Source organism: Yamadazyma tenuis, chromosome 4 (assembly GCF_029203305.1).
Source record: "Yamadazyma tenuis chromosome 4, complete sequence".
Lineage (NCBI taxonomy): Eukaryota > Fungi > Ascomycota > Pichiomycetes > Serinales > Debaryomycetaceae > Yamadazyma > Yamadazyma tenuis.
The window spans coordinates 923,078-934,848 of NC_089464.1; the positions used below are offsets into that span (position 1 = coordinate 923,078).

Below are 11,771 nucleotides of genomic sequence, written 5' to 3' on the forward strand. Positions count from 1 at the left end.
CGTCGTTATATTTACCTAGTGTTCTAAATATTGTTTGGCAAATTGTTCTACTTCTTTTCCAAGGTCCCCACCACTTCTTCGTTTTGCCGCAATTGCTTGGTTCTGGAAAGTCGTTGGATCGGTTGCCGTTGTCCCGACTTCCGTTCAATCTCTTTTCTTCTATTCTTCTCGGCATCTTCAAGCATAGCTCTTTCTCGTTCTTTCAAAATCTCCTTCTTCTGAGCGTCATTCTCCACTCGGATCTGCCGTTGCGCTTCTTCGAAGTGAGCCTTCGTTTCAAGCTTCATCCTGGTCTCGGCAGCAAACTTTTCCAAATCAACCTTTCCGTGTCGGTTGAGGGCCATATCTACAAGCTCAGGACGACGTTTCTCTTCGTTATTGAACTTGGCCTTGATCTGTTTGCGGGTTCGGTGTGGAAAAAGCGTGCTAATGATAGAAAAGTCCGTGCCCCATACACTTATGGCGTCGTAGAACTTCTGCTCTTCGTTGGGTTCCCATTTATCGGTGTACTTCCGCTTAGAATAGGTGTTAGAGATCACTGGTTTTTCAAACGGATTAGTTTCCTCTCTCTGTCTATCGCCTAGGTCCTGCGCGCCTCTCTGAACCACTGTGGACTCAGCATCAATGTCAATTTTTCCCGAGGGGTTGACGTTCAACTTAAGTCCAGTTGTCTGACGAATAGAAGGAAGCTCGGTTGCAGGATCGGGCTTGACTCCTTGTTCGGTATCTTCTTCCTTTTTGGATACTGTGCCATTTTCTTGTTCTGCCTTGCGGGCTTGCTTCTCCAAAATCTCTATGGCTTTCTCATACGATATTTGATTCAATTTGGCATATCTTCTAGCATTTCTCCGGAAGGCTTGTGCCTCCAATGTCCTCTTTTTGGCTTCCTGTACGAGCTGAAAGTTGTGCGATAATACCCCTACGGGTAAGGAGGGGTTGCATATGTCTTCCATGGTCATTTTTTCCAGGTCGATTTTGATATTGACCAAAGATCCAATATTCCTTTTCCTTAGATGTTTGGGGATTTGCTTGATTGAACTGATTTTCATACTCACCGTCTCGGGTGCTAAAGGATAGTCTCTATCGTCATGCCCCTCAAGTTTACCTTCCAACGGCCCGGTTCGGAACTGGCTCAATATCAGCGTGATGGGGTTGACTGCAAATATAAGGTACTCCCCATGCTCATACAACTCGTCTCTGGAAATTTCGTCGTCCACATTGTACTCCACGACGGTGTCTCTCGTTTCAACTCCGTCAACTAGGAGCATCTCCTCGTTGGCATCGTCCTCATCCTCCTCTTCAATATCACGTACTTCACCTCCTTCACCTACAGACTTGGATCGACCGTCAGAGATTGATACCCGCTTGGAAGGCTTAATTACTGAAGATCGTCTTCGCTTGTTCTTTGTCACTGGAATCTCGATAGGGATGGGGGCTGGCATTTTATCGTTATACTCGCCAAAGGAGCCTCTAGGAGTGACAGAAATCGAGATCGACGCCGACCGAGAACCAGATTTTCTGATGGAGATTCCTGACAATCGCCTCTGTGACATGGATGACTTGCGTCGGGTGAGGTCTTCTTGAGGTTTCTTGAAAATGTCATTATCACCATAATCCTCCTCATCTTCTTCACCTTCGTTGGTGATGACCTCCTCAGAAATACTGATCTTCCGGGTCGCATCGTGTGGATCCACATCTTCTTCAGCGACCTTGTCCAGCTTGCTGGAACTGTAGAAACTTACCTGGGAAGGTTCTGGAGTTACAGAAGGTGCTTGTTTATCGGGGGAAGCAGCATCTGGTATCAGGTCTTCTTGGCTCTGCTGGGTGGTTTGGGGTGTGACCAAGGTATCTGCATCGGAGGTCCTCTGCCGCTTTCTGTTGACATTCTTCTTGAACTTAGGCGTGAACAGGGTCTGTGCCTTTTTCACAATACTACTCATTAGGGTTGTTTTTGTAGATAAAATCTGATTTTTCTGCGCGCGAATGGTTTTGTTCTGTTGATAGATGAGTGCAAAACTTGTTAACACATGGGAAAATGGCCCTGAAAATTGGGTGTTACAGCTTCAGGTGATCGATGACCACTCGTGGGTGGCATCGCACTCGGACGGAACCTTAAACCTTTACGATGCCGCCACTCTTCGGTGTCCGGTGCAGACCATTAACGCTCACGAATCATCCATTAATTGCATCAAGCTCATCTCCAATGGCATTGCTTCATGCTCCACGGATGGCATCAAAGTATGGGACCTTCGAACTGAAAAACTTGTACACCAGCTCCATAACCCAAAAAACACCGGCTTTTTGTCGCTTGATTTCCATTCCAACATGCTTGCAGGTGGTACTGAATTGATAGGTACAGACGCCGAAGTCCATGTATGGGACTTAAGAAACCCAGGGACGCCAATCAAATCATACGTTGATTCACACCACGACGATGTAACCTGTGTGCGATTCCACCCGCAGTACTCCCAGTACTTGATGTCTGGTTCGACAGATGGATATGTCAATGTGTATGACTTGAAGGAACAGGATGAAGACGATGCCCTTCACCAGGTCATCAACTACCTGTCAGTGCACTCGTGCCAGTTTGTGCTGAAGGATCGGATTGGAATCTTGTCTCACATGGAGACACTTTCCTTCCATCAGTTGAACAATACGAACTACGAGGTGTGGGAAGAGCCCGTACCGAAAGACTTGGGCGACGCCAGGCAAGTTTGGGGGTGCGAGTACGTGGTGGACGTAAACCCACAGGGCTACGTGTCGTATGGAACGAATTCTAACCAGGAATTGACGTTGCGGCTGTTTAGTCCGTTGTCTGAGCAGTTTGGAATGGAAACAATTGTATTTCCAGGAGCTCATGGGGACGAGGTAGTACGAGACTTACAGGTGTTTGCTGGAGGGAAACAGGCATTATCGTGTGGGGAGGATGGACTGGTGAAGATGTGGGATTTACCGTGGAAGGTGGAATTAGAGGTTCCTGGGGTTGAAGCAATTGAGCTTGAAGCACCAGAGAAAAAGGAAAAGAAGGAAAAGCATAGAAAAAAGGACAAGAAGGATAAGAAGGACAAGAAGAAAAAGAAGAAGGATGTGCGGTACAAGCCATACTAGAACAGCACTAGGTTCAGCGTATTAGCGTAGACTTTAGGTCAGCGCACTACAATTTGCAATAGTAAATATATATATATATATTCAAACTGCCATATAAATAACCTAGTTTCTCTCCGCTTTTACAATTACCGGGATAATGCCACCCTTCGGGATTGTGAAGCCTCTGTGTCCAACCACCGAGAGAAATGCTCTAATGGTACCAGCATGGCAAGTGATGCTCACCACATCGTCGGTATCATCAGACTGTAACTCGTTACTGAAGAGATCCTGTAACACCCCGTTTATGCGCATAAACTGTTCCCAGATCTCTTCTCTTTTCTGCAGCTTTAGATGAAGCTCATCTTCCTCAGGAAACCCGTCCTCAAAGTCTAAGTCTTGGTACTTGGCCTGCAATTCACCTTTTTGCAGCCGTTTATGGCAGAGGTTGATGCCAATAGTTTCGCGTAGATTATCCACCACCAATGGCCGCAGAGTCTCCACCGAACTCCACTCGATCCTCATGGTATCTATAGACCTGGTGAGTGGAGAAACATAAAATTTGCTGGGAATTGGCATACCCTTTTGCACCTGAGTCTCAAGAAACAGGCGGTTTTCTTCGGCCTGGCAACGGCCAAGCGGTGTGAGAAGCGGGTCCGGACCCCATACGAGGTTACCGTCAGTTCCCACAAATCGCCATTTTGAAGCCCACTCCAGCGCGTACATAATAGAAGCAATATTATGGACCCCTTGGCCATGCCGGGCAAGTAATAAGAGCTTATACTTAACGGCCAGGTTCTCATCACGATTTCGACGACGTATTTCCAGCACAATATGTTCCCAGGGCTTGAGAATGCCGAAATCTTGAAGCGCGTAGTTGAAAGTCATGTCGTCTGTAGCGTCCAAAGTCTGGCGAAAAAATCCTTTCATACAACTGAAGCGCCAGATCACAGAGGCCTTGTCTATTTGTTGGTAGTAGATGTCATTGTGGTCGAGGAAGTCATGGGCATCGCGGTGGTCACTTTCGTCTGGAACCAAGAGGCTTTGATTTATCGCGGACATATCTCGAATACCAGAGTTTTAGCGAGCACAAATAACGGTGTTATAAAAATTATCTATAGTTTTTTTTTCTTTCCTTTAAAATGTCTGAAAACCACCCGGAAGCCTCTGTTGGCCGTGACAAGGAAATATCCGAACAGCAGATAACTCCCGGTGCTGGTGACGTTAGTAATGGCATCAAAAGAGACGTCCATCATCCCGATGGTATATTCAGCCATGTCAACAATGCTCAACCCTCGACCAACTCAGTACCAGACCCGTCCATCAAAGCAGAGCTTCAGGACGACAACGGCACAAGGCCCGTCCAAGACGTGGAGGAAAGTGACGCCAAAAGAATCCATCTCACGGAGGACGTCGTCAAGTCGGAGACTCCTATAGCTGGCTCTGATGCCGAAATTGTTACCAGTAACGGCAATGGAGAAGTGGCCGCCAACGGCAACGGGATGTTGGTGGTGCCCAAGTCGGGTCCACAGCTCTTTTATACTCCTTTGAAAACTGGGCTTGTGTACGACGTGAGGATGAGATACCATGCTAAGATTTTCACGTCCTACTTCGAGTATATTGATCCCCATCCAGAAGACCCCAGACGTATCTACAGAATCTACAAAAAGCTTGCTGAGGCCGGTTTGATCACCGATCCATCGTTATCGGGAACCGATGACTTGGGGCCTCTTATGATGAAGATTCCAATTAGAGAAGCGTCTGATGAGGAGATCTTGTTGGTACACTCCGAAGAACACTTGAAGTATATTGCCTCGACTGAGACGATGTCACGCGATAAGCTACTTGAAGAAACAGAGACGGGGGATTCGATATATGTCAATAACGACTCGTACTTGTCGGCAAAGTTGTCGTGTGGTGGAAGTATTGAGGCTTGTAAGGCAGTTATTAGCGGACAGGTGAAAAATTCTATGGCAATTGTTCGTCCTCCAGGACACCATGCAGAACCTGACACCCCTGGAGGTTTTTGTCTCTTCAGTAACGTGGCGGTGGCCGCTAAGACCATGTTAAAGTTGTTCCCAGACTCGGTACGAAAAATTGTCATTGTCGATTGGGATATCCACCATGGTAATGGGACCCAAAAGGCCTTCTACAATGACCCGAGAGTTTTGTATATATCACTTCATCGGTATGAAAACGGCCGGTTTTATCCTGGCACCAAAGCTGGTAGCCACAAAATGTGTGGAGAAGAGGAAGGTGAAGGCTTTAATATGAACATTCCTTGGAGAGCTCCTGGGACTGGGGATGGTGATTATGTCTATGCTTTTAATAAGTTGGTGATCCCAGTGATTTCAGAATTTGATCCTGATTTTATCATTGTTAGTTCAGGTTTCGATGCGGCCGATGGGGACATTGTGGGTGGGTGTCATGTTACCCCGGCTGGGTATGGATATATGACACACATGTTGAAAGGTATTGCCAGAGGTAAGCTATCGGTGATTTTGGAGGGAGGTTACAATCTTGATTCCATCAGTAAAAGTGCTTTGGCAGTGGCTAAAGTATTACTTGGAGAACCTCCCGAATCCACCATCACACAACATCCTTTCTTGGATACTATTGAGGTTGTTGATGAGGTCATTAAGACTCAATCCAAATATTGGACGTGCTTGAAACCAGGAAACCCAAGCAGATCTTTCGATGAGGTCTTTGAGCTACCAGAAGATGTCAATGGCTATAAGTTGACCAACATTAATGATCCTATACGATCTCAACAGGCCAACCACTTATTCAATTTGTACTCATTCATCAACTTGCCAATTGTGTCGAATGAGAACGACAAGTTTAACCCATTCACTGTTGACCTTCCACCTCGGTTGGAGGATTTGATTGTTGCAAGTCCTCATATATATGATGCCCCTGTTGTGGTTGTGACTGTCCATGATCCTCCAGATATTTGGGCCAATGTGAACTCAGTAAATGGGAATATTGAGGGTAACTCTTCAGTTGTTTTAGAGCACCCTTTGATACAAATCATTGAAAAGATCAAGAAAGAGCAAGATGATGATGCCAGTGAAGACAACAAGAAGATTGGATACATAGACATTAACATTCCATCGTTCACTTTGCCAGTGTCCAGTAATGGGTCTTTACACTTGAACAAACATTCCAATGCCTCATATGGTTCTTACAATCCAAACATCTTTGCTCAAGAACTTTTGTTGTACGTTTGGGACAACTATTTATCTTATTTCAACAAGTTAACCAAACTTATTTTCGTTGGGTTCGGTGATGCGTACCAGTCCATTGTACACCTTTATGCCAAAAGACCCTCACAAGAAATTAAGGAAATCGTCAAAGGAACTGTTTGTTTTGTCAATAGGTCTACTTTGAAACCTTTAGTACCAGTGATGGATGAGTCAATGATTGATTGGTTCTACTCGAATTCTGTTATTTTCACCAGTTGTTTAAATCCTTGCTGGACAGGAAATGCTTCGAGTGGATCCCAAGCCAATAGAAATGGCTCGACTGTGACAACCACAGACGCAAACGGTGAAATAAAGAGACCAAGAAGAAAGTTCGGTAGAGTCATAAGAGCTGATGTCGATGGTATCTGGGAAGTCATCAGTGAACGGTTTGATGAAGGAGTGGATTTCATTTTGGACTCCATTGAAGATTTCGAAGATAGCAGCGCCTCAAATTAATTTTGTCTATCAAATGTAACATTAAACTATTCGTAACTTCACTCGTAGAGTTATAGCATAATTATACATAGCTGGGGAATCGTTTGGCAAATTGTTTTTCCAAGTCGTCCAAGTCGGGTATGGAGATCTCGCTCGAGCTACTGAGTCTCCGACTCGAGCTATCACCTTCAGCGGTACGTAAGTAAACTGGTTTGGTAGGTTTTGGAGGTGGTTTCTTAAGCAGATTTCTCATTTTGGAGGGAGTTATGGAAGGTAGAGCCTTTTCAGATGTGTTCGTAGACGAATGCTTATATTTGGGTTTCGCAAGAACAGCAGCGGGCAGCAGCGAAGGATGAGGCGGTGTGGCAGACTTGGCTCTTTGGGAAGATAAACTGGTGGGGACTTGAGGAGGGTTTAAAGATATCCTTGACTTGTAGGAGCCGTCGTTTATGGCCTCTAAATCGTCGGTGTCACTTTCTTCGGCAGTATATCTTCCATAACCGTGTGCAGTTCTTTTAACTGTCTGATCATTATTATTGTTCAAGTACTGAACCATTCTTCTCTGAATGGATAACTTCTTGGGAGCAGAAGATGTGAACGAAGAAGAAGTGATTGTTTGTTCTGTATCTCTCTTAAACTCACTCTCTTCGTGGTTGCTGGCCTTCCTAGATCCCCCACCTGTGAGAATTTGTTTTATGGACGAGATACTGGATCTTCTATGATTCAGAATATAATTGTTCCCAGTATTGTTCGAACTTCTAACACCAGAACTACTGTTTCCAGTACTGATTTTTCTTAACCCATTCTTGAACGACGCCTTGAAACTCCCTCCAGTATTCTGACTGGAAATGTCTTCCATATCTCTCAAGAAGTTGAGAGTGTTGTCATCTTCGTCGGGAGGAGTGATGATGCTCTCATTGCTCTTGCTGAGTTGCCGTTGGATGTAGTTCTTCAATGTATTCGAAGACTGGTGGGTATTTGCCGATGTTCCGATAGGCAGTATATCTCTGCCACCATAAATCGAGGTTGGTCTGGGAGCAGCATACAATGACTTGGGTCGCTGCTGTGGGTGCTGACGCGTCGTTTGAAGCAACTTAGACTTGTCTATCAGAGCAAAAGGATCAGTTTTGGCGGTTTGGGGTTTGCGGCCTTCAAATGGAGGGGGCCTGTTGATGCTATTCAAATCTGATGAGCTCTTGCTGTGGACCAGCCCGTTCAGAGGTTGCATAGGAGCGGCAGGAGTACTAGGTCTTTCGATGACAGAAGCAGGAACGACCTTAGGAGCCGGAATATTCATCATAACACACACTTCATCCAAGAGCTGAACGGCATTGGGTCTTCTTCGGGGATCTTCACGAAGACAGCACTTGATGATATTCCGCAAACGGGGCGAGAACGTCGACCCGGGCCGGTTGTGAGGAATGTGCAACGTATGTGAACTGTTGACAATCAGGTTCTCCAAATCCTGTAAAGAAGCGTGGGATTGCAGCTCGAAAGGAGTGGTGTAGTAGCATAACTTATAGAGGAAACAGCCTAATGCCCAAATATCCAGTTTATCATCAATGGGGAAGCCTCTGGTCAACTCTATCATCTCGGGAGCCCGGTATTGAGGAGTGGTATGCTGCATGATATCATCCTTCAAAAGTTGCAACTCCTGACTGGTTTTAGGGACCGGAGCATAAGGCACAGCAGACCCAAAATCACATAACTTGTAGGTTCCTTTTTCATCCAATAAGACATTTTCGATCTTGATGTCCCTGTGTATCAACGGAGGCTGTAAGTGGTGACACATGGCTACGGCCAAGGTAATGTCTCTCATAATCACCAAGATCTCAGGTTCAGTAAGTTTGTTGGTCAACCTAGTGTTCATAAAGTCGATTAAGCCGTTGTTGGAACAGTATTCCATCAAAAGAAACACTTCATATTGTTGGCTAGAGCCTGGAGCATCGATGGTAGAATGGCCCTGGTTATTCAATCGGGAGGCATGAGAATCAATATATGACACAATGGTAGGATTACCTCTCAAGCGCTTCATGGCATCAACTTCTTGGCGCAACAAGTTCAATTGCCATTTGCTGGGGACTTGAACTCGTTTGAGACAAGCAACTGGAGATCCTCTGAATGGAGGATCAATATTGCAAGTGTAGACATGGGCAAAGCCCCCGGAAGAAATGTACTTGATGATAGAAACATTATGCGATCCGACGGTTAAGTTGGCGCCCGGTGCATATGCATTTGGCGGAGCTGACGGCATGAGAGGGGTGGTCGTCCAAGGTAGAGGGATTCAATGCCAGCCGCAATAGTGCCAAGTTTGTTTGATCAAGAAGTTTTGAGGGTCGCGCGAAAAATCTAATGAAGTTTCTGCCGATAAAACTTCTGCGATGAAGTTGTACTTTGAAGCAGAAAAGTACCTCCGTAGCTCAGGAAATGAGCGAGGCAGCCTCCAGAGCCGTATATTCAATGAAAAGAGCCTAACTAATTCACCCAAACATGTGTTTGCCTTGGTTATCTCCACTCTCAAGTATAAAGAGTACATCGTGAAGGTGATCAAAGCATCGAAGCTTAAAGCCAGTCCTATAATAAAGAAACTTCGGGTTACCGACGAAATGTTGTGGCTCTTGACACACGACCTTCTTTTTCAGGCCAAAGGTCGTATCCAACTGGGCAAGCATCCCATCAAAGATGCGTTTTTGCAGCACAAAACGAGGCTCACATCAGAGCTCATCAAGTTGAAATTGAAATATAAGATCAAAAGCGTCGAAGAGTTCCCCAATTTGAAGGGACAAAATGATGAGACACCCATACGGTGGTTTAGAGTTAATCAAATCAAGATCACGACGGCCGTATTCTTTGAAAAATATGACTTTTTCAAAAAGTTGCAGCCAGTCAGTGATATCAGCGAAATCACTTCCACCGGGTTTCTCTACCAAGATGACTTTGTACCGAACTTGTACGGTGTGCATAATCGTGAATTGATCATGAAATCAGACGCCTATGCCAAAGGAGAACTTATTATCCAAGATAGAGCTTCGTGTTTCCCTGGGCATATACTTTTTAATGATCCGCAGTTCCAACCAACACACATCATCGATGCATGTGCTGCTCCCGGGAATAAGACAACACATACAGCATCGTATTTATATGACAAGCCGAGTTCGGTTGTCTATGCGTTTGAACGGGACAACAAAAGAGTTGAGATCTTGAAGAAGATGTGCAACCTTGCCTCCAACAAACCCAACCTCATCCAAATCACTCATGCTGACTTCACCAGCGTCAATCCAAATGACTTCAAAGACATTGAGGCTTTGGTGGTGGATCCATCATGTAGCGGGTCAGGCATCTTTGGAAGGGCCATTGAGGATTCATTGGAACAGCATAAAGAGGAGATCAGTACCGAGAGGCTAAACAAGTTATCCAGATTCCAGTTCTCCATAATGAAGCACGCCTTATCATTTCCAGGAGCTAAAAAGGTGGTATATTCCACTTGTTCGATCCATGCGGAAGAAAATGAGAGGGTGGTGGTGGATTTGTTGTTGGATGAGAACGTCAAGAAAGCGGGTTGGACATTGGCTCCAAGAAATGTGGTGATATCTACCTGGCCAAGACGAGGATGGCCACAGGAGTTTACTGCTCTTCAAGAAGAAGGCAGAAGTGTTGGGGATCTTGCAGGAGGATGTGTTCGAGCTGTTGCAAAGGAGGATGGAGGAATAGGTTTTTTTGCTGCCTGTTTTGTGAGACGTGAGGCAGCCAGTAGAGGGGAAGGAGAAGAAAAAGAAGAACAAGAACAAGAACTAGAACTAGAAGATGAACTAGAAGAAGAAGAACAAGAAGAAGAACAAGAAGAAGAAGACTGGACGGGATTCGGTCCATAACTGCATTATTTGTGTGCTAATTTTTGCATCCAGTTTGACATACCAAATAATAGTCTGGGCTCCAATAAATACATATTCATAAGAAGTATCTGATAATAAACTATTATTTTAAAGCTCTTGTAGTGGATTTCGAAGAATATCATATTTGCAGGGTAAAAGGAAGGAAGCAGCTGGCTTTTACGGAACAACAATTTTTATGACCTATATTCACCTAAGCCCGATGATCTACTCCATCCGGTGCTCTTCTAAACTCTCCCCCCAATTACCTCCACATACCCGACAATGCTCGCTAGTAAGAAACTCCAGAATTAATAATCATCGCTTCTAGCCAAATCTCCATATTTGATATGTGGGGAGCGAGTGTCATAAAAATCGAGACTATTTAAACTACTGAGGTTGCTTCAATTTGTAATCCAAATGGTTGCAACTGAAACCTCCCTTTCAGATCAAATTATGATGACATGTCCCTTTAACTTCAACAAATTGTTTGTCTCTGCTCCTCCAAAACGGTGCCTGAGTGAAATCAATATGAGCTTTGATGACCTACCAGTGGAAGTTATAAAAATCATTCTTGACTATTTAGACCAATGGTCATTGGTCCAAATGCTTACTTGCAATTCATATATATTCCAAATGACAAAGCCAAAGCTATACCAGGATATTCTTGTTTATGATATAGCTTTTCACAGAAGGTTGAATTTGAGTAAAGGTTTTACAAGCCTACCCAAGGAACTACAGTTCATGAATCCCGAAAATTACACGATTTTATCCACAAGGAATTTTTTGGATCTCATCAGTCGATATACATTTGAACCTAATTTGGTGAATACAATTTACTTTTACCATTATGTTCCTAGCAAACAACTCTTTTCACAGTGTGCAAAATTTGGCTGCAAAATAAAGATTAAGGATCGGGACGTCGATTCTGACAATTCTACCACACGTTGTCATTGTGAGATGAAAATAGGAAACACAAATGTTGATATTGAAGGAAGCCTCGATTATGTGCTTCCTGAATTAGGTATGTCATTTCCAGAAGATTTAAAACACATCACATCCTTCAAAGGTCTTAGTCTCAGACATGCCAATGATCTAAATTGTTACAAAAAGTTCTTCCTGGAATCCACGGTAGAAT

The 11,771-nt window shown here is 44.5% G+C and overlaps 6 protein-coding genes across 6 annotated transcripts; 3 read left to right on the top strand and 3 right to left on the bottom strand. All coding sequences in view use genetic code 12, as the record gives it.

Annotated features, from left to right (window-relative positions):
• Positions 1–47: 47 nt before the first annotated feature.
• PSN45_003503 (uncharacterized protein) lies at positions 48–1,940 on the bottom strand (the record flags this gene model as incomplete). The annotated part of the gene is made up of 1 exon (XM_006684226.1): positions 48–1,940. The coding sequence occupies one exon, from the start codon at positions 1,938–1,940 to the stop codon at positions 48–50; it is 1,893 nt and encodes a 630-aa protein (XP_006684289.1).
• Positions 1,941–2,004: 64 nt separating this feature from the next.
• Positions 2,005–3,108, top strand: PSN45_003504 (uncharacterized protein; the record flags this gene model as incomplete). The annotated part of the gene is made up of 1 exon (XM_006684225.1): positions 2,005–3,108. The coding sequence occupies one exon, from the start codon at positions 2,005–2,007 to the stop codon at positions 3,106–3,108; it is 1,104 nt and encodes a 367-aa protein (XP_006684288.1).
• Positions 3,109–3,210: 102 nt separating this feature from the next.
• PMU2 (phosphomutase) lies at positions 3,211–3,609 on the bottom strand (the record flags this gene model as incomplete). The annotated part of the gene is made up of 1 exon (XM_066158095.1): positions 3,211–3,609. The coding sequence occupies one exon, from the start codon at positions 3,607–3,609 to the stop codon at positions 3,211–3,213; it is 399 nt and encodes a 132-aa protein (XP_066014192.1).
• A 617-nt stretch (positions 3,610–4,226) lies between these two features.
• Positions 4,227–6,785, top strand: HDA1 (Histone deacetylase hda1; the record flags this gene model as incomplete). The annotated part of the gene is made up of 1 exon (XM_066158096.1): positions 4,227–6,785. One exon carries the CDS (start codon positions 4,227–4,229, stop codon positions 6,783–6,785), a length of 2,559 nt encoding a protein of 852 aa, XP_066014193.1.
• Positions 6,786–6,846: 61 nt separating this feature from the next.
• On the bottom strand, positions 6,847–9,018 carry PRK1 (actin-regulating kinase prk1; the record flags this gene model as incomplete). Its single annotated transcript, XM_006684221.1, has 1 exon — positions 6,847–9,018. One exon carries the CDS (start codon positions 9,016–9,018, stop codon positions 6,847–6,849), a length of 2,172 nt encoding a protein of 723 aa, XP_006684284.1.
• A 127-nt stretch (positions 9,019–9,145) lies between these two features.
• PSN45_003508 (RsmB/NOP family class I SAM-dependent RNA methyltransferase) lies at positions 9,146–10,636 on the top strand (the record flags this gene model as incomplete). Its single annotated transcript, XM_006684220.1, has 1 exon — positions 9,146–10,636. One exon carries the CDS (start codon positions 9,146–9,148, stop codon positions 10,634–10,636), a length of 1,491 nt encoding a protein of 496 aa, XP_006684283.1.
• Positions 10,637–11,771: the final 1,135 nt, after the last annotated feature.